The sequence below is a fragment of the Schistocerca piceifrons genome, chromosome 1, assembly GCF_021461385.2.
Source record: "Schistocerca piceifrons isolate TAMUIC-IGC-003096 chromosome 1, iqSchPice1.1, whole genome shotgun sequence".
Classification (NCBI taxonomy): Eukaryota; Metazoa; Arthropoda; class Insecta; order Orthoptera; family Acrididae; genus Schistocerca; species Schistocerca piceifrons.
The window spans coordinates 1,136,777,929-1,136,803,718 of NC_060138.1; the positions used below are offsets into that span (position 1 = coordinate 1,136,777,929).

Below are 25,790 nucleotides of genomic sequence, written 5' to 3' on the forward strand. Positions count from 1 at the left end.
CGACTACGGGGAAGAAAATGGTGTGCTGTCGATGAAACTGTGCGGTCTAGATAGTTTTTCTCACAATCTTCTCCAGCTACGATAGGAGGGCGTGTAAACCATTACATAAATTGCTGCTCCCGTGGTATTCTGTCTCCTTATATAAATTTTCAAACGAAAATTGTACACACAACAATGTGCTGATTTCTTTTCTTTCCTCGCCTTTAGTTTTACAGAAGACAGTAAAAAGGTATTTATGGCTTATTAGCTTCTGGCTAGAATGCTACTAGAGAATCTAAATTGTCAAAACGTTGTAATCCTACACGCTGGAAGATTTAAACCGTACGAAATACTGTCATCCCAGATAAAAAGAAATCAACACATTGTTGTGTGTACAATTTTCGTTTGAAAATTTATATAAGGAGACAGAATACCACGGGAGCAGCAATTTATGTAATGGTTTACACGCCCTCCTATCGTAGCTGGAGAAGATTGTGAGAAAAACTATCTAGACCGCACAGTTTCATCGACAGCAAATCATTTTCTTCCCCGTAGTCGATTTTCACTGGAATCCTGCGCGTTGTCGTTTACGAAAAGTGTGTAGCCCATGTCCTTGCGATTGGTATCAGAAAATTGTGTAAAAATTTGAAGTAGATCGGTCAAGAGCTTTTCGAGATTTTTGCTAACGACGTGAAACAACGGCTTGTCTTTCTAATGCATAGTAATATAGATGTTGGTACAAACATTCATGTAGGGGAGTGAACGTTCGTGAATGGAAATAGAAATTGAAATTACAGGCCAATTAATTATGTGATCTGGGCTGTCATTTAAGCTACTGTCCTAAGACATACAGCAGCTGGAGGAGTTTCTGGTACCCCGTATGCTTATGACCCCAACCGATTTACCCCTTAATTTTAAGCGATTTCCACTCCCAGTTAGGGTTTTCTTTATACTGACAATAAACATGGCTCAAGATCAGAGGGAGGGGTAAGGGGACAAAGAGGGTGGAAAGAGGAGGAGAGGGGCAAATAGATGGGGGATGAGGGGATGAGCAGAGAGGAGCGGTGTAAGGGGGAGGGAGGAGGAGTGTAGGGCGTATATCCAGTTTCTATACACATTTAGAAATTACGAAGAATTGTCAGGTTAACTACTTGTTTTATAAAATTTAAAATATGTTTCTCTTCTTACTTTACTTTGGAGAGCTCTCCAAATGACACCGCTTAGGTAAAGAATTTCTCAATTCTTTCTCTTTCATCAAGGCCTGCTCTGTACCTTACCATGCGAGGTGGTGCAGTGGTTACCAAACTGGACTCGTGTTTGGGAGGACGACGGTTCAAACCCGCGTCCAGCCATCCTGATTTAGGTTTTCCGTGATTTCCCTAAATCGCTTCAGGCAAATACCGGGATGGTTCCTTTGAAATTGCACGGCAGACCTATCTCGCCATCCATCCCTAATCCGATGGGACCGATGACCTCGCTGTTTGGTCCCCTCTCCGTAACTCAGCCAACCAACCAACCATCTGTTCCCTTGCATGGTTCCTAAAAAAATTAGATCTACTTACTTGCACTATGATCTTGTTTTCTTTTACTCTTTTTGTACTTATTGCTTTCTTTCCCACAGAATGCCATAGCTTTTGTTCTTGTGTACTGTTATACACTGAAGCACCAAAAAAACCGATATAGGCTTGCGTATTTGAGCACAGAGAAGTGGAAACAGGCAAAACACGGCGCTGCGATCGGCAACGTCTATATAAGACAACAAGTGTCTGGCGCAGTTGTTAGATCGAATACTGCTGCTACAGTGGCGGGTTATCATGATTTAAGTGAGTCTGAAAGTGGCATTATAGCCGGCGCACGAGCGATGGGACACAACATCTCAGAGGTAGCGATGAAGTGGGAATTTTCCTGTAGGGCCATGTCAAGGGTGTACCACGAATATCAGGAATCCGGTAAAACATCAAATCTCCGACACCGCTGCCGCATGGCCCCGTCAACACCGACATTGGACTGTTGATGACTGGAAACATTTCCCGGCCGAACGAGTCTTGTTTCAAATTGTATCGAGCGGATGGACGTGTACAGGTATGGAGACAGCGTCATGAATCCATGGACCGAGCAGAGGTCTGTTCAAGCTGGTGGAGGCTCTGTAGTGGTGTGGGGCGTGAGCAGTTGAAGTGGTGTGGGACACTTGATACGTCTAGATACGACTCTGACAGGTGACACGTACGTAAGCATCCTGTCCGATCACATGCATCCATTCATGTCCATTGCGCATTCCGACGGACTTGGGCAAATCCAGCAGGACAATACGACACCACGCACGTCCAGAATTGCTACAGAGTTGTCCCAGGAACAATCTTCTGAGTTTAAACACTTCCGCCTGTCACCAAACTCCCCAGCCATGAACATTATTGAGCATATCTGGGGTGGCTTGCAACGTGTTGTTGAGAAGAGGTCTCCAACCCCTCGTACTCTTACGGATTTATGGGCAGCCCTAAAGGATTTATGGTGTCCATTCCCTCCAACACTACTTCAGACATTAGTCGAATCCATGCCACGTCGTGTTGCGGCTCTTCTGCGTGCTCGCGGGGGTCCTACACGTTATTAGGCAGATGTAGCAGTTTGTTTGGCTCTTCAGTGTAGACGTTTTACGTATATGTGTTACACCTTAAGTAGCAGATATATTTTGCTTAGTTCATAACAGCTGTCTGCGGTCTGTTGTCACTGTTTCGGATTTAAACTTGATCGTCTGCAAACAGCATCGTCCTCACATAATTCTGTTAGTCCCTCTCCGTAGCCCATTTGTTAGCGTGTTTTGTTGTTATTCGGAGGACGTGTGTTCGATTCTAGGCACTGTTCCGTATTTTTCCTTTGCGGGAGGTCTGGAACAGGATGCATTCAGCCAAATGGGGAGCTACGTGAGTGAGAAGTAACCGTTCCGAGGCCAAGAAACAAGACAAGCGCTGGCAGAGCGGTGTTCGCAGTTCTGCAGTTTCATGCTCATAAATGAATATGTATTAAAGAGCATTGGTGAAAGGTAGCTACCTTGTCGAACTCCTCATTTAATATCTTCTGTTCTTTTTCTCACTACCCCAATTACTTCGATTCTTGTAGTGTTACAGATCGCCTGAATTACCCACATAAGCTGTAATAGTACGCTTCTTCTTTTTAACACCTGCCGTAATAATTGTCTATTTATTTTATCTAAGGCCTTCATATAATCTATGAAAATGGAGTGTGTTTATTTATTGTATCCCTCTAATTTTTGGCCCTCTTTCTCACTTTGTATACACGATTCGCAACATTTGTCTCGCTACATGCACCTAGTATGTTCTACAGTAATGCGACAAATGAAAGCTGACTTCATCCACTTAAAGTTAAAAAATTGGTTAGGTGTGAGCGGGACTAGCGCTCTCTACATCTACATCCACAAGGATACTCCGCGAGCCACCGTGCGGTGTGTGGCGGAGAGTACCCTGTCCCACTACTTATCATTTCCCTTCGTGTTCCACTCGCAGAACAAAGCGAGGAAAAAGCGTTTGTCTATATGCTTCCATATGAGCCCTAGTTTCTCGTATCTTGTCTTCATGGTTCTTACGCGCAATGTATGTTGGAGGCAGTAGAATGTTTCGGCAGTCAGCTTCAAATGCCGCTTCTCTAAATTTTCTCAACAGTGTTTCTCGAAAAGAAAGTCGCCTTTGCTCCAGGGATTCACATTTGAGTTCCCGTAGCACCTCTGTAGTACTTGAATGTTCCGTGCAAACTTAGTTACGTACTCGTATATAGACAGTTCATCCAGCCCGGGAGTCAAGAATCTCGAAGACTTTTGCCTGTTATTCACACTGACATTGGCAACATATCGGTCCCCGGGAATATGTTAATTTTATGTTTGTAGTCGTATAGCAAATGACAGAATTTTTTTTTCTTTTTATGTAATTACAAATTAACAATTCGGTTTTTTACCTGTATTTGTACTAAGAAGCCTTTCCTCTTGCCAAATGTAATGATTCTATGCCAACGGGAAGCGCCCTATACCTTTTGATGAGTGAGTTTTCGAGTATCAAAACATGTGACATAAATGTCCGTATCTTTTGAGTGCACTGACTTAGAAGCTTCAATTCTTTACACTGCCAAGGGACCGTAGACCTTATTATGTGTCATGAATTTCAACTTGACAGATCTATCCGTTCCTGAGGAAAAGAATTTTTAACAGTCAGACAGATAGACGGACGAAGAACAAAGTGGTACCATAAGATTTCCTGTTTTAACGATTCAGGTATGGAACCCAAAAAGTGGTATAGAAACCAGAGTGCCAAATAGAAGAAAACACAAAAATTACGACCAAATTTTTAATAAAACAAGGAATATATGCTAACGGAACATACATGGGACCTCTTCGAGTAGCCGACGACATTGGACTGTCTGCCTCCAGTGTAGACGAAGTTTAACAACGTAAGGAAGGAGTATAATAATAGTAAAATAGTGCATAAAGAAAACACCGATAAAAAAATTGCACAAATTAACAATGAAGTCGGGGCGAGTTGACGAGGCCACTGACGCCGTTGTTCCAGAAGTAGCTACTACCGTGCCTGTACCAATGCAAATCCCATCCTCTCTCCAACTCCACACTCATCTTATCCTGTTCCAACGAAACTTCAAGAGACTCTCTCTTCCTGACACAGAAATTCGTCCTGCTGGCTATAGGCAGGCGTGGATCCAACTCGGCTTCTTCTGGAACGGTATCACCGTTTGTCACTCCCCCCTATTCCGGAAAATAGCTTTCCACCTGCCACTTTTAATGTGTCACAGATGTCTTCGATTTTAATAATATTAACAATAAAATACTGTATGTAAAATATTTAAATACAATAATAATAAATTGTTTAATTATAATACAATTTACAGTGAAGCGCAAAAGAAACTGGTATAGACATGCGTATTCAAATACAGATATGTGTAAACAGGCAGAATACGGCGCTGAGGTCGGCAACGCCTATATAAGACAAGTGCCTGGCGCAGTTACTGCTGCTACAATGGCACGTTATCAAAATTCAAGTGAGTTTTAACGTGGTGTTAAAGTGGGCGCCTGAGCGATGCGACACAGTATCTACGAGATAGCGATGAAGTGTAGATTTTCCCGTACGACCATTTCACGAGAGAACCGTGAATATCAGGAATCCGGTAAAACACCAAACCTCCGACATCGCTATGGCCGGAAAAAGATCCTGCAAGAACATGACCAACAACGTCTGAAGAGAATCGTTCAACGTGACAGAAGTGCAACCCTTCCGCAAATTACTGCAGATTTCAATGCTGCGCCATGAACAAGTGTCAGCCGAAGACCCACTCATGTATCATTGATGACTGCACGACAAAAATCTTTACGACTCGCTTGGACCCGTCAACACCAACACTGGACTGTTGATGACTGGAAACATGTTGCCTGGTCGAACGAGTCACGTTTCAAATTGTATCGAGTGGATGGACGTGTATGGCTATGGACAACCTCATGAATCCATGGACCATGCATGTAAGCGGAGGACTGTTCAAGCTGGTGGAAAAACTGTAATCGTGTGGGACGTGTGCTGTTACAGTGATGGTGCCACGTACGTAAGCATCCTGTCTGATCACCTGCATCCATTCATGTCGATTATGCATTCCGACGGACTTGGGCAATTCCAGCAGGACAATGCGACACGTCCAGAATTGCTATAGAGTGCTCCCGGAACACTCCTCTGAGTTTAAATACTTCCGCTGGTCACAAACTCCCCAAACATGAACATTATTGAGCATATCTTTGATGCTTTACAACGTGCTGTTTAGAAGAGATCTCCACCCCCTCGAACTCTTACGGATTTGTGGACAGCCTTGCAGGATTCATGGCGTCTGTTCCCTCCAGCACTACTTCAGACATTATTCGAATCCATGCTACGTCGTGTTGGGGCACTTCTGCGTGCTTGCCGGGGTCCTACACGATATTAGGCAGTTGTACCAGTTTCTTTGGCTCTTCGGTGTATAAAATGTTTTATTATGGTAATAATAGTAATTTGTTTACCTCAGCGATTTTTACATCGTTTTACCATAACTTACAAAATATTGAATGCCAGAAAAATACAGCATTTGATGAGCATTCTTTCGGAAATTTGAGAAGTAAATGTGTCAGGTAATTGATTTAAGAAGTATAATAGCAACAAACTCTCATTACTTTTACTGCGTCGTAATTTATACAATAAAAAATCGAAGTTTGAAAGCATGTGACACTCCATAGAGAAACTCATATTATGTTTATTGATTACGTGGAAGACCTTCACGAAGTAGAGAGCTGAATGTGTTGGGAAATGATGAACAGGACAGGCATACCACGCCACATTCTAAGAGCCATCCCAAAAGTGTACCATGACACCAAACTTTCCGTTGCCGGAAAAAGAGAATGTTATACGTATACATATAACATGAACTTTAGGCTTACGACAAGGATGTAGTTTGTCTCTGACACTTTTTAATCTCTATGCTGATGTTATGTTGAGACAACGGCTAAAACAAACAGTTTATCACCTATAACATTAACGTACTGAAAACACTTTGCCGATGACCAACTTCATATAGGTGACAGTGAGGGTGTCATTCGAAACGTCATTTATAAATTAACTCTGACTGTTGAGAGCCTTAACTTCACAATCTCAACCCTAAAAAAATAATTGCTTTTAAACCTCAAGACCCGGTCCCAAGCACGATTATAATAAACCACAAGAAAACAGAATGAGTGAATGAATTCACCTCCGTCTAATACACCATCTCCTTTACAAACGACAAACACACGCCGAAATAAAATTGAAAGGTTCATTTACATTAATGGAATCACACACAGAACACAGAATAAAAACGCGAAGAAAGAAACCCTCGTAAAATTCTACAAAGCTATGGCCATACCATCTACACTTTAATGCAGTAAGATTTGGATAAGAACAGTTGGGAATGAACGCGGAACCCAAGCTGCGAAAATGAGTTTTTGAAGAATAGCAGAGAAAATCAAAAACAAAAACTGGAGCAAAGTGGTCAGAAGATTGGAAAAAATAAGTGAGGGAGGGTTGAGGTGGAAACGATGACTATGACACGACATTAATACCTAAACAGTTCACGTGTGAATGGCCGGATGTCAGTGTCCAACGGGCACAATATTTCGGCAAGCGATCACATTACCACCATCAGGTGCGCTGACGAATTGATTGCGTGGGTGCGGCACAAGGCTGCGAGGCGATGAGTTCGTTGGTGCGCCTGATGACAGCAACATGATGTCTTACCTACATACTGTGCCCATTTGACACTGACTTTCGACAGTCTACCCGTGAATATTTCTACATGGTTTGCTTCGAGTCTTCAGTCTTCTGAGTGGTTTGATGCGGCCTGCCACGAATTCATCTCCTGTGTTAACCTCTCCATCTCAGAACAGCCCTTGCAACCTACATCCCCAATTATTTGCTGCATATATTCCAGTCTCTATTTTCCCCTACAATTTTCACCCTCTACAGCTCCCTCTAGTACCAAGGAAGTTACTGCCTGATGTCTTAACAAATGTCGTACCACCCTGTCCCTAGATTTCCATACATTCCATTCTTCGCCGATTCTGCGGAGAATATCCTCATTCCTTACTTCCCAGTTCTACTAATATCCAACATTCTTCTGTAGCGCCACATCTCAAATCCTTCGATTCTCTTCTGTTTCGGTTTTCCCCCAGCCCATGTTTCATTACCATACAGTATTGTGCTCCCAAACGCACATACTCAGAAATTTTTTCCTCAAATTAAGTCCTAGTTTTGATATTAGTGAACTATCTCGACCAGGAATGTCCTTTTTGCCAGTGATGGTTTGCTTTCTATGTCCTCCTTCCTCTGTCCGCAATGAGTTACTTTGCTGCCTAGGTAGCAGAATTACTTAACTTCATTTACTTTGTGATCACCAACCCTGATGTTAAGTTCCTCACTGTTCTTATTTCTGCTGCTTCTCATTACTTTCGTCTTTCTTCAATTTACACTCAGTCCATATTCTGTACTCATTAGACTGTTCATTCCATTCAGCAGATACTGTAATTCTTCAGCACTTTCACTGAGAATAGCAATATCATCAGCGAATCTTACCATTAATATCCTTTCACATTGAATTTTAATTCCACTCTTGAACCTTCTTTTATTTGCGACATTGCTTGTTCGATGTACAGATTGAACAGAAGGAGGCGAAAGACTACATTCCCGTCTTACACCCATTTTAATCCGAGCACTTCGTTCTTCGTCGTCCATTCTTATTATTCCCTGTTAGCTCTTGTACATATTGTATTTACCCGTCTCTCCCTATAGCTTACCGCTATTTTTCTCAGAATTTCGAACGTCTTGACCATTTGACGTTGTCGAACGCTTTTTCCCTGTCGACACATCTTGTGAACATGATTATGAACCGCAACGTAAGAACTGTCTCTCTGGTCCTTTAATTTCCTAAAGCCAAACTGATCGTCATCTAGCACATCCTCAATTTTCTTTTCCATTCTTCTGTATATTATTATTGTCAACAACTTGGATGCATGAGCCGTTATGCTGATTGTGGGATAATTCTCGCACTTGCAAGCTCTTGCAGTCTCTGTAGTTGTGCCGATGATTTTTTTCCGAAAGTCCGATGGTATGTCGCCATACTGATAAATTCTACACACCAACGTAAATACTCGTATTTTTTTGCCACTTCCCCCAATGATTTTAGAAATTCTGATGGAATGTCATCCATCCCTTCTCTCTTATACAATCTTAGGTCCTTCAGAGCTCTTTTAAATTGCGATTGTAATACTGGAGCGTGTTGGTGTGGCCGAGTGGTTCTAGGCGCTTCAGTCCGGAACCACGCAACTGCTACGGTCGTAGGTTCGACTCCTGCCTCGGCCATGGACGTGTGTGATGTCCTTGGGTTAGTTAGGTTTAAGTAGTTCTAAATTCTAGGGGATTGATGACCTCAGATGGTAAGTCCCATGGTGCTCAGAACCAATGGAACCATTTTTGTAATACTGAATCGCCTATATTTTCTATAGCGACTCCTGTTCCTTCTTCTATCACATCATCGGCCCAGTCTTCTCCTCACAGAGGCCTTCAATGTACTCTTTCCACCTATCCGCTCTTTCCTCTGCGCTTAACAGTGGAATTCCCATCGCAGTCTTAACGTTACCACCCTTGCCTTTAATTTATTCGAACGATTTTTTGATTTTTCTATATTCTGATTCCTTTTTCGATTTCTTCATATTTTTCATGCACCCATTTTGCCTTAGCATCCGTGTACTTTCTGTTTATTTCACTCTTCAGCGACTTGTATTTCTGTACTCCTGTATTTTCCTGAACATTTTCGTGCTTCCTTCTTTCAACGATCAGCTGAAGTATTTCTTGTATTACCCATGGTTTCTTCGCAGTTGCCTTTTTTGGACCTACATTTTCCTTTCCAACATCTGTGACTTGCCTTTTTAGAGATGTGTAGTCCTGTTCAAGTGAGCTGCCTACTGAGCTATTCCTTATTCCTGTACACGTAGCCCTAGAGAATTTCAAGCATATCTCTTCATTCCTTACTACCTCCGTACCCCACTTGTTTGGGTACTGATCCTTCCTGACTAATCTCTTAAACTTCAGTCTACTCTTCACTAGGTTTGTTTATGAATAAGTAATCTGCCACCAGTCACGATTTTCTTTATTTTATTTTTCGAACGACGCGTTTCGGGAAATGATTCCCATTTTCAAGTGCGTTTTTTGTGTTTGTTATGTCATTCCTATGTGATGTTGTCGATGTGTGAGATTCTGCTTCATTTTGTTGACTTTTTAAGTTTCCTTTTGGTACATTTGTGCAGGGACAACATCACATAGGAATGACATAACAAACACAAAAAACGCACTTGAAAATGGGAATCATTTCCCGAAACGCGTCGTGCGAAAAATAAAATAAAGAAAATCGTGACTAGTAGCAGATGAGTTATTTATAAACAAACCTATTGTTTTCACAGTCGCAGGCTTTCAGAACAATTTATAATGGACCAAATCAGCCTACTCTTCATCACTACTACATCCTGATCTAAATCTATATCTGCTCCTGGGTATACCTTACAATCCAGTATCTGATTTCGGAGTCTCTGCCCGACCATGGTGTAATCTAACTGAAATGCCCCATATTTCCCGGCCTTTTCCAAGTACACCTTGTAATGGTTCTTTATTTGCGAAACCATTACCACCCGCCAACCCAATTATTCGATACCGTACATTAATGAATATTTTTCTACGTAATGTCTCATATTTTTCACTCTATTCATATTTGGTTTCATTTTTGCATATTGGTACGTCGATATTTTGAGATGTTGAAATCGATATAATATCTAGTATCAATATCTTCGTACTTATTGTTATCTTTGAGGCTGGTTTTGTGACTTTTGGTGCGGAAGCGTACAGTAGTAGTCAAGTTTTTGTGTTGAATATGAACAGTCTTGACTTCGTGTTGGAAATGACAAGATGAGTCTGAGTTGTGGACAGTGAAGGGTGTTGTTAGTTTCGTTAGGAGCAGTGACAGCTGCGAAATTGTGCGATGAAGTAATATTTTGAACATGCGAAAGTATAAAATGTTTAATAAATGTGAATTTCTGTGAAGAGTGAGTGTGAAGAATTATTTTCAAGTGACCGGTGTTTAAAAAAGTATGAAGCACATTGCAATGAAGAACATAAATCATCGAATTAATCCTGAAAGATTGTCTTCGTAAGTTCTTCAAGTCGTCGTAATTAACATCCGAGCGCCTTTCGCACCAACAGCGATAGTAATGCTACCTAGACAACGATTTTAATTACGAGCCAAAGCCAGAGCGAGATCGTCGTTGGATTGCAAATACAAGATAAGTGATATTATTGTTAATTTTCTTCATTGACTGTAATCAGTTGATGTAGCAATACCTGCCACGTTAAAGACCTTTTAGTTGCGCAATAAAAAGATCATACTTTGAGTGCTCGACGTGATAAATTTTGAACTAATTAACTGTTAGTGGAGGTATTGTTATAACCTCCACCTCTTGAATGGCGTTGGGAGAAGTTGCAGAATCACACGACACGAACAGTTTGTGTAGTGGGGCAGGTAGAGCGGCAGTAGCAGCGGCAGTGGTAAGCGTATGTATGTGGGTGTGGGTGTATGTTGGGACAGAGAGGGAGGGCTGCGGTACTTACTGACCCAGGAGACGGCGTCGTCGTCGGGCACGAGCCAGGGCGTCGTCTGCTGCATGGAGGGCACCCCGGGCGACGAGAAGCCGCGCACCAGCCCCACGGTGAGGTAGCCCAGGCTGGCCGCCATCGCCAGCAGCAGCTGCAACAACACCAAGTGTCTGGCTGGTACCCACTCCGTACTCTGGACAGGCTGGACACTGGAACTGCAGCGAATGTCAAATTGCCGTGAAGTGTGCTACGTACTTGGGTGCGCCAATTCAGCATTTCGTGGCACCCGAATAAAGCAGTTAATACTACAGCCATATATTGAAGAGCCAAAGAGACTGGTACACCTGCCTAATATCGTGTAGCGCCCCCGCGAGCTCGCAGAAGTGCCGCAGCATGAAATGGCATGGACTCGACTGATGTCTGAATTTGTGCTGGAGGGAAGTGACACCGTGAATCATGCAGAGCTGTCCATGACTCCGCAAGAGTATGAGGGGGTTGGAGATCTCTTCTGAACAGCACGTCGCAAGACATCCCAGATATGCTCAATAATGTTCATGTCTCGGGAGTATGGTGGCCAGCAGAAGTGTTTAAACTCAGAGGAGTGTTCCTGGAGCCACTCTGTAGCAATTCTGAACGTGTGGGGTGTCGCATCGTCCTGCTGGAATCGCCCAAGTCAGTGGGAATGCACAATGGACATTAATGGATGCAGGTGATCAAATGATTCAAATGGCTCTGAGCACTATGGGACTTAACTGCTGAGGTCATCAGTCCCCTAGACTTAGAACTACTTAAACCTAACTAACCTAAGGACATCACACACATCCATGCCCGAGGCGGGATTCGAACCTGCGACCGTAGCTGTCGCGCAGGTTTCAGACTGTAGCGCCTAGAACCGCTCGGCCACCCCGGCCGGCGCAGGTGATCAGACAGGAGGCTTACGTACGTGTCACCTGTCAGAGTCGTATGTAGACGTATCAGGGGTCCCATATCACTCTAACTGCACACGACCCACACCATTACAGAGCCTCCACCAGTTTAACCAGTCCCCTGCTGACATGCAGGGTCCATGGAATCGTAATGTTGTCTCCCTACCCGTATACGTCCATCCGCTCGATACAATTTGAAAGGTGACTCGTCCGACCAGGCAACATGTTTCCAGTCGTCAACAGTCCAATGCTGGTGATGACGGGCCAGGCGAAGCGTAAGACTTTCTGTCGTGCAATCATCAAGGCTACACGAGTAGGCCTTCGGCACCGAAAGCCCATGTCGATGATGTTTCATTGAATGGTCCAGCATTGAAATCTGCAGCAATTTGCGTTGAAGATTCTCTTTAGTCGTTTTTGTCCCGTTCTTGGAGGATATTTTTCCGGCTGCAGCGACGTCGGAGATTTCATGTTTTACCAGATTCCTGCTATTCACGGTACACTCGTGAAATGGTCGTAAGGGAAAATCCCCACTTCATCCCTAACAACTGCGCCAAACAGTTATTGTCTTACATAGGCGTTGCCGACCGCAGCGCCGTGAAATGCATGTTTACATATCTCTGTATTTGAATACGCATGGCTACATCAGTTTCTTTGGGGCTTCAGTGTAGATATTCTCTATAGAAGAAAAGATTATGCAGTTGGTTTCTCATTCAGTAATCGAGTCTGAACGTTTTGTCAGTGGAGCGAAAACACATTCCAATGTTAAAATTTTTACTTTTTATTCACTCGATGACTAGTTTAGGGCCGAAAACCATTCTCAGATCATCGTACAATCCACGCAGTATGCACTGTACCTGTTCATCGCCCATTTTTGACATCTTCGGAAGCAAATGCAAATGTCGTGTGACTAGAGCCTCCCGTCGGGTAGACCGTTCGCCGGGTGCAAGTCTTTCAATTTGACGCCACTTTGGCGATTTGGGCGTCGATGAGGATGAAATGATGATGATTAGGACAATACAACACCCAGTCCCTTTCTGTCGCGCTGACCACTGAGCTACCGGGAGCGGGTATCTTCGGAAATGCAATGTTGCGATGATTTGATAACGGGTCTCGGTGCGAAACTAGTCATCGAGTAAATAAAAAGTAAGAAATGTGCAGCTCTGGATTGGTTTTTCGTTCTACTGAGTAACAGAAGTTGCTGACCCTAGCTGCTCCAGCATGCTGGAAATTCGTGAGCGTTTTTTGTTTCTGTGAATATGGAGTTATGCCTCAGACAAATTGTAAGGTGGCAAGATTTTGCCGCTATACATGAATAATTTTGACGATGCATTTATCGTATCTACTTAGTATGGATTATCATTCTAGGTGGGATTATCGAATTATTAATCATTTGTCTGTTGATGCAGGGTAGCATCATTCTATGATCTCTGTAGAGTTGCATGCTTGGAAAGTAATTTCGCGCTGGTTCTGACAGCGGAAAGAAGTCGAGGGACTCCGCGGCCTTCGAAAGAGACACGGGCTCAGGGAGACAGTACTAGAGCTGGGGCAATTTTTATAGCTCTGAAAGGAATAGGACGATAATAGCGTGTAGCGTTTCTCAATAAAAAAATAGTAAAGAAAGGATTAGATATTTTATATTATTATTATTGGTCAGATAGATACGAAGAGATAAAAATATAAAATGGATTTAGAAGACACATGAAAACAAAACTCTCCTCCAAATTGATGAAGAATTTGCTAAAAACAACCAAGAAGCTCTTACAGAACTTTCAAACAAAGGTTATCAAGATACAAAGCACCCACACCCGATTTCGAGATGTAAATGGGACCATCGCTCAGAATAACGCGGAAAATTGCAAAATACTAGCAGGCTACTTCGAGAAACTCTTGAATTGTGAACCCATCTTTGAAAAATTTGAATCCATCCCAAATAACCGTGAGAAGCCGGATTCAGAACCACCGACGACTGAAGAACTACAGAAGGTGATTTCAGAACTTAAAAACAACAAAGCGGTGTTGACGGGCCCAGGCGAGGCGAAATGTGCAGGAAGCAACGTCCTATCGAAAGGCGTGGTTTCATTGACGCCATTTATGCCACGTCCTGTGGCCTTTTCGTGCCTATTCTAAGCTGCAGTGTGTTTGGAATGTTTTCCTCCGTCACCCACAAGACAAACGCGTGATTTCAATGGTGGGCGTCGCGGTTTTCACCTCCATCGCAGAGGTGCCAAAAGAAGGGGTGCAATGTGGGTAAGGGGGCGGAGGGGGGAGGTGTACAACGGCGCTCCAATGGTTTGAAGCGTCCACCGCGGCACACGGCAGAATTGTGGTGAAATTTGGTGTCAACACCATTGTGACGTCATTAATCCACCTTACGCCTCACATGAACTTCTAAGCTGTGGCCTTTTTTCGCCACGTGTCGACACCTTCCAGCTTGAGGCGTCGTCGAACCCGAGGATGACATCACAGGGAGTCGCGCTGTTGAACCATTACAGAGGAAGGCTGTAGGCACCTTTCAGCCTAGAGTCAAAGTGAAGCGTCGCGATGGGTGGGAATTACGGGAGTTACAAAAAGTGATCCTTCAATTCTTGGTTGGTTAGTTGATTTGGGAGAAAGGACCAAACAGCGAGGTCATCGGTCCCATCGGATTAGGGATGGATGGGAAGGAAGTCGGCCTTGCCCTTTCAAAAGAACCATCCCACCATTTGCCTGGAGCGATTTAGGGAAATCGCGGAAAACCTATATCAGGACGGTCGGACGCGGGTTTGAACCGTCGTCCTCCCGAATGCGAGTCCAGTGTGCTAACTAATGCGCCGCCTCGCTCGGTCGTTTAATTCTGTTGCGTAGTGTTGCTACATTTTTATTCACTGTTGCATTTGAACTTAATCAAACAGAAAAGTGCGGCTACTGACGCCATTAATCTTAAAATTAACAACAAACAGAACACGGCTTGTAATTCTTAATGGAGAGAAATCTTCAAACGTGTAAGTAGCATCTGCCATACCCGAAACGAGTTTTGTAGGACCATTACCTTTCAAAATATATAGAAACTATCTTGTGGTTAACGTCGGAAGTTCCATGAAGCTTCTCGTGGACAATGCTGTTGTGTACAGAGAAGTCGCAACGTTAGATAATAGCAGCGAAGTGCGACTTGCTGGTGTTCGGCGCTTCGTGGAGAGATTGGAAGTCGGCCCTTAGCATAAACAAATGTAGTGCATTGCACGTACAACGGCAGAGAGTCCCATTATTGTAGGATTGTGCGATTACAGCACAAACACAGGAAGCAGCAACATCCATAAAATATCTAGCATAGTTCTTCAAGCTTTCCCGGCGAGGCGTTGTCATGTTGATCAGGTTTCTGTCGATTATTCGCGTCTTTCCTGCACGATATTGCAACTGCGTGGCTGGCAGTCTTCTTCAGGTGCTGTCTGATACTGACATCAGACAGCACCTGAAGAAGACTGCGAGTCACACAGTTGAAATAGCGTGCAGGAAAGACGCAAATAACCGGCAGAAACCCGATTAATCAACATGACAAATATCTAGTAGTTTACGTATAAAGAGATTTAAAATAATGGAACGATCACAGCAAGTAAGGCAGATGCCAGACTGTTCAACAAGAATATTATTATGAAGTTCTGTAGTTTTTTGAGTAAACCTCTATTTTCCCCTTCAGTTGGAATATCCTGTGATATTGTGTTTTAGGAACACGAATTTAGTGGATACGTAGCCCCATCGCGCAACGAGTACAGCACAGGTTTTTTTGTAGTTTGTGAGAATTAAAATTTCAAGTGGTCAGGCCGCACACTGTTGCTGAGCAAAACCGTTGATGCCGTAACTGCATGCATCTTGCCCGAAGACCTTCGCGTGAGTGTAGGGAATCCATTGTGTTCTTTTAGATGCCGATAAAGCAGCGTCGGCCTTGAAAACGTTGCCTTGTCTCTAAGTACTGTACCTTCCGCAACGATTGTGTGTGTGTGTACAATTTTGCGATGAGATAACTAGAGGAATAGTTTCGTGAGCGTTAAATTAGCTCTTATACCATTTTGAATAACAGGACTTCACGATAAAAATCTTGTTCAAATCTTGTTTTGCGGAACCGTCTTTGATGACAAAGGAAAGGCGGATAACACGTTTGTCTACACTGGTGGCGTTGTATCAGGTACTAACAAATGAATAGATTCTAAAATGTTTCATTATTTTTTGCCCTAATTTTTATCCTCATAATTGATAACGTAACGATGTGTATTTTACTGGTAAAGAAGTTATGATTTTTATATATGTTCAAAGATTGCATTTAACATATCGAAAGTTCCAGAAATTGTAAAAGTGGTAAATGCAAAGACAACTGAGAATAAATGAAAGTGCGCTGTTCTTTTCTTCTTCTTGTCGTTTGCAGCTCGGGCTGAGCGGATGTAATTGTTGTAGTTGTAATTATATTTGTTCGATAACGGTTATTTAAATCTATCTGTTGTTTAGGGTCTGTTATTAATTCCAGCAATTACCTCGTCTTTTAATCATTTATGTTGTTTTCTCCACATGGTACATGCAAAAATAGGTAAACAATTGAACAAAAGCAAATTAGTGGTTTTCATTTATTATAAAGCTGTTGTACCAAGAACCGACGCAAGATTCACTTCATAGTGTAAAAATAAACACGAACGATCGGATATAATTGGTGACCTTCCGTTACTTAATTTTCAATTAAGATCTCGAACCCACCTGAGATGTTTGTTCCAGTCGTTTCTCGGCTGTATACAGTATTTTGCAATTAAAACTTCGCGAGTCTGATCGGTTTCTGCTTCCGCACAATGACGTCTGCCAGCCTGCTCACTAGCCTAATACAACTTCTTCTTGGTCTTCTTCATCTGCTGCTTATCCATTAATGGATGTTGGTGACCACATGTTGCATCTTTCTTCTGTGAACCGTAATACGTAGTAGCTGGTCTACACTTCGTGGTCCTGTCCATTGCTTTATATTGTCCAACCAGGGTGTTCTTCTTCGCCCTTGTCTTCTTTTTCCTTCAGTCTTCCCTTCTATTATTAACTGCAGAGTGTTTCGTGCTATATGTCCTAGGTATGCAGTTTTTCTTCTTTTTAAGCGCTGTTAACAATTCTCCCTGGTTGTTCATTCATTCCAGTACTTCGGAGTTGGTTATTCTTAGAGTCCACGGCATTTTAAGCATTCTGCGATAAATTCACATTTCAAAGGCCTCTAGCTTCTTCGTTGTTGCCATATTTAGTGTCCATCCTTCAGAGCCATATAGAAGCACGGACCAGATGTAGCATTTTACAAATCGGACTCTAAGGTTTAGGTCTAGGTCTGTGCTTGTAAGAATATTCTTAAATTTTATGAAGGCGTTTCGGGCGTTCTCTATGCGACATTTTATTTCCAAGTCTGTTCGCCAGTCTTCACAAAGCCAGGCTCCGAGGTATTTAAACTTGTTGACTCTCTATATTACAGACCACTAAAATCGTAGATCTGCATCTTTAAATGAGTCGGACTCTCGTGTGACAATCATAAAATTAGTCTTTTTGATGTTAATATTCAGACCTAGAGTGCTGCTGTAATCTCCTACTATGTTGACGAGTTGTTGAAGGTCATTAAAATTATCAGCTATCAATACCGTCTCATCAGCATAAAAATTGTTGTTGATATACACTCCGTTATCCTTTCTCCCTTCTTCTACATCATCAAGTGCCTCCTGAAAAATACTCTCAGAGTATAAGTTAAATAGCAGGGGTGACAGTATCCTTGTCGAGCTCCTCTACATATACTGACCAAATTTGTGACATTATCAAATTTAACCTGTGCTGTCTGATTCCAATATAAATTCTCTATACAGCCGATATTTTTCTCATCCATATCAATTCTTTTGAGAATTTCCATGAGTTTATGAAGTTGTACTCTATCGAATGCCTTTTTTCGTAGTAAATAAAACAGAGGCCTACATTTTTAGCCTGATTATAGTAGTTTTGTATTAGAACTTGTAGTGCGACTATTGCTTCTCTTGTACCTAAACCTTTCCTAAATCCAAACTATGTCTCACTAATGAATTTCTCACATTTTTCGTATAGCCTTTAATGGATGACTCTCAGAAATATTTTCAGAGAATGGCTCATAAGACTAATGAGTCTGTGATATTCACATCTTCTCGCATTCCTCCTCTTTGGTAAGCGAATGAAAGTTGCTAATGGCCATTCGGCAGAGTAATGACCAGTGTCGTAAATTTTGTTAAACAGTTTCTGTAAGACTTTGATACCTTCTTCATCAAGGAGTTTAATAAGTTCGATTGAAATTTAATCAGACCCTGTAGCTTTAGTGGTTTTTGAGTTTTTGATGGCTTTCTCGATTTCTTCTTTCATGATTGCAGGTCCTGTTAAATTGTTGTTCCTAGAAATCTCAACATTTGGTCTATCATCTGAAAAAACGTTCTTAATGTAGTCTTCCCATATCTCTTTCTTCTCAATGGTATCTAGAACCATTTTATTAGTTTTGTTGGTTAATGAGATGTTTTTTTCTTCTATGTAGCCCAACGGTTTCTTTTAACTTCTTATATAAGTTAAAATCGTCAAGTCAAGCTTGCAAGCTTTCAATTTCTTCACATTCATGTTGTAGCCATTCATTTTTTGCTGCTGTAATCTTTGATCTTATGAGTTTCTGGATATTATTGTACTTAGTTTGATCTTCATCCATCAATGAAAGAATTTCATTAGTCATCCATTTCTTTTTTCGAACTCGTGTTTTATATCCTATTTTTTCTCGAACAGTGGTTACCATAATGTTTTTCATCTCTTCCCATACTCTGGTACTGTTTTCTTGGCCAGTCAGAGGTTCATTGTCACTATTTTATTGCCCTTGCTAACTTCACTTCTTAGTTCAGGCTGTTTGAGTTTTCCTTTGCTGAGTTGCTTTTTTAATACGACGCAGATTTGCAAATAAAAATAAAGAGGGTGGAATTAAATAATGTAAATTGTTGTACTAAAGAGGGAACTTTCGTATGCCGCACTATATTGTGCTCTTTTTAGTAAAATTATCCGTCCTCAGTGAGGGCTCCCTCCATGTCGCATCTGTTCTAGTGTTCTAATTGCCCCATCTATAAACTGTTAAATTCTTGCCGCCGCATTGAGTAGCACCTCTTCTGGCTCTCATATACAGACTGGGGGAACGCTTCAATTTCACAATGTATTTGAAAAAAAAGAAGAAGATTGTCACTGTTGTTGTGTTTATGAGTCCAAAGAATGTCTGTACGCTGTTCTCCATGCTAGTCGAACCTGTGCAAGCTATTCCACGTGCGGTTAGCTGGTACAGTCTACATGTATTTTTACCCTCCATGCTTCCTTCCATTACCAAACGTCTCCTTGTTGCATCAGGGTGAGTTCCATCAACGTCTCTCCTTTCAGTCAAATTCTGGCTTAAACTTCTAATCTCGTCGATTCGATTCGGTAATTGTCCATCAGCTATCCCGCCTACCTATCTATCCTTGAGGATTCTTCGGGGAAAGCACGTTTCAAAAGTTTCTAATCTCTTCTTGTCTGAAATGCTTACCGTTCACACCGTGTGCACTCGAGACAAGTACTTTCAGCCATGGTTGCCTAATATATGAAATTGTATTCGATGTTAACAGATTTCAGTCTTTCATAAACGATTTTCTTTCTATTCTGCTTTTTTATCCTCTCCGGTCATCATCAGCGTTTACTGCCTACTTAACAAAACTCAGATACTACTTTCACTGTCTCATTTCTTGATCTAATTCTCTCGGCGTCACACAATTTAATCGACTACATTGCATTACCCTTGTTTTACTCTTGTTGGCTCTCTTCCTACAATATCTTTTCAAGAAACTATCCGTTTCGTTCAACTGCTCTTCCAAGTCCTTTGATGTCTCTGAGAGAATTAAATGTTATCGGCAAACCTCAAGAGCTTTTATTTCTTCTCCCTGTACTTTCATTCCTACCCTAAATTTTTCTTTGGTTTCCTTGTGCGCTTGCTCAATATACAGAAGGAATAACATCGGGGACAGACTATAACCCTATCTCATTCGCTTCTTAACCACTACTTACCTTTCTCATCATTCGTCTCTTTGTAAGTGGGGTCTGATTAATGTACAAGTTTTAGATAAATCTGACCTCTACTGATGACTTAATACGGAGGGGAGTACGTATTTTTACATCTGACTTGCCAGAGAGGAAGTAATACCTAGTGTCTGTACCGCAGACTGCCTATAGAACCAGAAAGTTGCCACTGTTTCGAGCCCCGTCCTTGTGCAACGCAGCAACTGTTGGACCTCTTTGACGGTCGCGCCAAGCCAGTGTTTTGACTGCCAGCTGTTCAAACGGCCCCCTAGATTGCACAAGTGTGGAAAGCATCACACATGTATCTGTTGCGCGCGGTTACGTTGACGCTAAATATCGTGCTTATCCTTAGGCGAAGCAGAGGTGCAAGATCTACAGAACAGAGTCTATGGAAAACACGAAAGACTGAAAACTGTGCACTCTCAGGTTTTCCCAGAGTATACAGCAGTAAATACTGTTGAACGAAACCAATACAACCGATAAACTCTTCTTTGTTGCTCGTTACAAACAATACTAGCCAGATATCACATTTTTCGTCTACAAAAGATATGAAACTGAAGAATATGTTGTATTTTTCGGTACCATTCAATTAATCAAAGCTTATAACCTAAACAGTTGGTTAGTGTGATTAACCACAATGAAGTTTCATCATGGAAAGTATATCGCCTCTGGAAATCCCTCAATAGGAACCATGTAAAGTGAAATGATGCAAAACATACAACTGCGCAGTATGTACACACCAGAACGATAGTGTAAGGTAAATGTGGCAGTCAAATTTTCGTGATTCACCGTATACTGATGACAGAAGGTGAAACAACATTCCATAGCAAATGGTTCAAATGGCTCTGAGCACTATGGGACTTAACATCTGAGGTCATCAGTCCCTTAGAACTTAGAACTACTTAAACCTAACTAACCTAAGGACATCAAACTCATCCATGCCCGAGGCAGGATTCGAACCTGCGACCGGAGCGGTCGCCCGGTTCCAGAATGAAGCGCCTAGAACCGCTCGGCCACACCGGCCGGTCATTCCATAGCATGTGCATTTCAAATCGAATGCCTGACTAAAATATGTATTACATTTAGTGGTCTGTAAGTTATCCACACGTAATGGTATCACAGGGTCACAGTACATGCTGTCTAGAGGTGGATGTCACCAGTTAAAAAAACCATCCCAAAAGCTATTTTATCATATCCTTATGCTCCATGTACGAAATAATGCACGAAGGGGGGAGAATCGTTTCGCAGTTACTAGGAGATAGAGATTCTCTAAATTTATCCATCGGCGTTTCAAGAGCCACATATCTAGTGCGTTGCCAAAATTCTCATTTAAGTTTCTTATGCATGTCGTACTGACTAAATAACCTTTTACAGTCATATCCTCAGACATTTAAGCAATCAGAAGTACTTTACGAAAGGGATTAACTTTGGATCCATTGTTGTTTCTGATATACATAAATAATCCGCCACATGTATTTTCAACAAATGCAAATTTGACCCTTTGGGAGATGAATTAAGGTTGGAAATAAAAATTATCACCAGATCTTTTACTGCAAAGTCTGATAACGAAATATCTGAGCATACCAACAAATGGTTCATGGCAAATTAATCGTACTTAAAATCCGACAAAAACTCAGATCATACAATTCTGTAGCTCTCATACCACTCCACAAGCTTTAAAAGTACTCACTCAAGCAATGAAACACAGTAAACAGATAGCGCAAAGTTTGTGAAAATAAAGATGCGTCGCAGCCTTAATTGCTAAACCTACACACCAGAAATAATGAAACGTTATAGTTCAGCTACTGAAATTTTGTCATATGATGACATGGTTGGAGATCGTGGCTATTATTTGGAAACAATAGTTCAGCTGCATTTGCAGTACGGATGATTACACTTACAGCTGATTTGGAAGTGACCTGTATTCGACGGAGTATCATACGAATGAATCAAAGATCAGCGACGGCAGCAAAGTGTGAAGCACAGTATACAACGCTGTAGATAATTATCAAGCCTTACTTTCCAGGTCCAAGGAGGAAACAGCTTACTACGTGGAAGCCATCGCATATAGGGAAGCAGTAAAATAAGTCAGATTTTGCACAGGATGCGGTTTCCCTAAGTGTACTACGGAGCCTCAAAAAACCAAAATGGAACACAGACATTATTAAAGAAGTCGTCACAAATAAGAAGGAAAGAATAGTAACAAATGTTAATTTATATATAAGACTTGACGTCCTCCACTTACAGCTCACGTAACAAATTTTGCTGAATGCTTTTATTATCTCGACGTAATACCTATGGCTTCATCCAAGTATGTTTCCTTTTTTCCGCCGCTTTTCTTCTAAATACACACAAAATACAGTTGTGGTACTGGAGCGCATAGTAAGTTGCTATCTGCCATCTTGAAATTTGACGAAAAATATGACAACAGTGTAATACCTCTTTTTGCGCCTCGGCAAGGATCTTTGTCGAAGAAATTTGAAGAATATTTGATAATATTTATTGGTCGAACTATGATAGTGTAATACCGGCCTAACTTACTTTCTCAAGTCGCTACGTATTTAGCTTCAGTCCTCAGTTAGTACGATAAAACCTTTCAAGAAAGCTTGTTACGAGCGACTGTCTTTATGGCTCCGTATGAGCCATATTTTATCGTATCTTATCTTCGTGGTCCTTACGCGCTATGTATGTTGGCGGCAGTAGAATCGTTCGGCAGTCAGCTTCAAATGCCGGTTTCTAGATTTTCTCGACAGCCTTTCTCTAAAATAATGCCGCCTTTCCTCCAGGCATTCCCATTTGAGTTCCTGAAGCATTTCCGTTAGACTTTCGTGTTGTTCAAACCGACCAGTAACAAATCTAGCAGCCCTCCTCTGAATGGTTTCGATGTCTTCCTTCAATCCGACCAGGTAGGGATCCCAAACACCTGAGCAGTACTCAAGAATAGGTCGCACCAGCGTCCTATACGCTGTCTCCTTTACAGGTGAACCAGGAGTAACAACTGCGCCAGTCACTCGTTGTCTTATATAGGCGTTACAGACCGCAGCGCCGTATTCTGCCTGTTATACATATCTCTGTATTTGAATACGCATTCCTATAAGGCTTTCTCTGGCGCTTCAATGTAGTTTATGCTTGCGTTATGTCGGCGTTTACCACTGTGTTATATCTTATGCAAGCTGTAGTACTGCCTTGAAAATTTGGAGTTAGTACGCTATCGTAAAGGGCGGTCAAAAGGTTTACATTTGGGGGCGTTGCTGCTGCGTATATGCAACGAAGTGCGACCCCGATGTAGGTGTAGAAGCACCGACAAACAGGCAAAGTGTTAATTCGTGTCTTTCAGACGTGCGTGCGGTACATGCGGAAACGTGAACAATGGCCACGTAATTACCAAATGCGTCCAACACGACCAACGTGCTGTTGTTCGTTTCTTGGCTGCGTAAGGATAAATACGGGTAGACATCCATCGGAGAATGAAGAATGTGTATGGGGCAGCATGGCTGTCGAAAAGCACGGTTAGTGGAATGGTGCGCCAAGTTGTGTGCTGATCGATCTGGAAGGCCAGCCTCACTCAAGTGGGGGACACTTGAAGTCTCGCCGTATAGTCCTGGTCTCTCCCCATGCGACTGTCACTTTTTCGGTCCGTTAAAAAAGGAATTGAATGGTCGATGATTCCTGTTGGACGCGGATGTGCAGCAGGCAGTTACAGACTTCTTCACACAGCATGATACGGTGTTTTATCAAGGGAGTACCCTCAAACTGGTGTGTCGATGGTGCCTCAATGCTAAGAGTTATTTTGCCTGATTGGTAATCCGATTCTGGACTGTACGGTCTTCGAATGTAAACTTTTTGATCACTCCTTACACTTTAAGTGTTTGGAAGTTGCTACAACTCATGGTTCCATTCCGACTTGTGTTTGTAATTTGTACGAGTCCAATACTTTTAATGGATTCGTTTAAAACACATGAAGGAACTGAACAATGTATCATGTATAAAAACATAATAGTTCCTGCTAGTTTTAGTAACTGTAAATGAACTGCAGGAGGACCGTACACCTAATTTTAGGTAATTACCATTCAGATAAAATAATATAAAACAGTAGCTGATTTGCACGTGCCAAGGATGTCGTCAGTAGACTGAGTCACCTTCAGATACCTCTATCTGACGTAATATTATGTGCTAAATATAGTTTTCCACGGATTTTTACGTTAGGGTATTAGGTAGAAGTCTCTAACGTTTTAATAATATGTGACGGCCTATGATGACTTCAGAAGTAGATTAGGTGTAAATTTAAGTCTTTGCCTCTTAAATTAATGACACCCTTTTTTTTAAAATACTTAACCCATTAGTTCTACTGGTTCGACTTTATTTCTGGTGCAAAAACACGCAACAACACTGGAGTATGCATATTTCCAATTATTGTCACGCTAAGGTATAACAAAGTGGCAATACAACAATCCTGTTCTCAAAGACATAGGGTAGACAGCATCATTGGATAGATATGGCCTGTCAGTTACTACGGACAATGTAGTTTATGTGCACTCTAGATATTGACGTAAAAGCTATTCATCAGAGATCAATAAATTCGTTAGGAGATGCATGATATCTAATGTATTACGTATTGTATTGGTTTCTAGTAAGTTTTTTTGTGAACATGTACATCTGATGGTATAACGGGTGTTCAAAACGTTTTGCACAGTCGTCTCTAATTTTTTTTATTTTTAGCGGGAGGAAAATGAAATTCTTTGTGAACATACTTGGAACATTTAGCTATAAGTTGGTACATAAAAGTATTTTCTTTCATTTACAGGTGAGCCATAATGGACCTTGCAGTAGATGTCAGGTTGCGACAGCGGTCGGTGATGGAGTTCCTCTTCAAGACCGGCGACGACTCTGCCACATCGATTCACAGGAAGTTGCTCCCTGTTTATGGGGAGGACACAGTGGATCGCAGCAGTATCCAGCGGTGGTTGCAGAGGTTTAAAGGAGGTGATTTCTCTCTACTGGATAATCCACGATGCGGTAGACCATCGACGGCAGTGAGCAATATGAATAAAGAGACCATTGATCAAATCATCCAAAATGAAAGATGTGTGACGACACGACAGCTTGCTGAAATGACTCGTTTGTCATTGAGTATCGCGGTATCACTGGTACAGTCACTAGGGTACAGAACAGTCTGCGCATATTGGGTGCCTAGACTACTGACAAGAGAAATGAAAACGATGAGGAAGAATGTGTGCGTGGGTCTCTGCGAGTATTTTGACGGCGTCATTACCCAGGATGATTGTCCAAACCTGAGAGCAAAACCCAATCCATGGAGAAGCGTCATCCGAGTTCCCCTCGGAAGAAGAAACTAAGACTTTCACGAACAGCAGGCCGAAAGGTGATGGCCTCCTTTTTCTGGGTTCAGTGTGATGTCATTTTTATTGACTTTTTGGAACCTGGTTCCATAATTAACCGGGACCGTTACTGTTTGTCACTGGACAAGCTGCGACGTGCCATCAAGACCCACAGACCACAGCTTCAGGGTCAGCTCATCAGACTACACCATGACAATGCCAAACCTCATACAGCCCTTATGACGCAGGAGAAAATCAGGAAAATAGGTTGGAAA

The 25,790-nt window shown here is 42.0% G+C and overlaps 1 protein-coding gene across 1 annotated transcript in view; it reads right to left on the reverse strand.

The window, feature by feature from the left end:
• The window catches only part of LOC124778436 (facilitated trehalose transporter Tret1-2 homolog), a 259,132-nt gene that overhangs the window by 105,060 nt on the left and 128,282 nt on the right, over nucleotides 1-25,790 (reverse strand). The window contains exon 2 of the mRNA XM_047253643.1: nucleotides 11,196-11,331. Coding sequence (XP_047109599.1) covers nucleotides 11,196-11,331 — 136 coding nt within the window. The remainder of the gene's footprint in view (nucleotides 1-11,195; nucleotides 11,332-25,790) is intronic.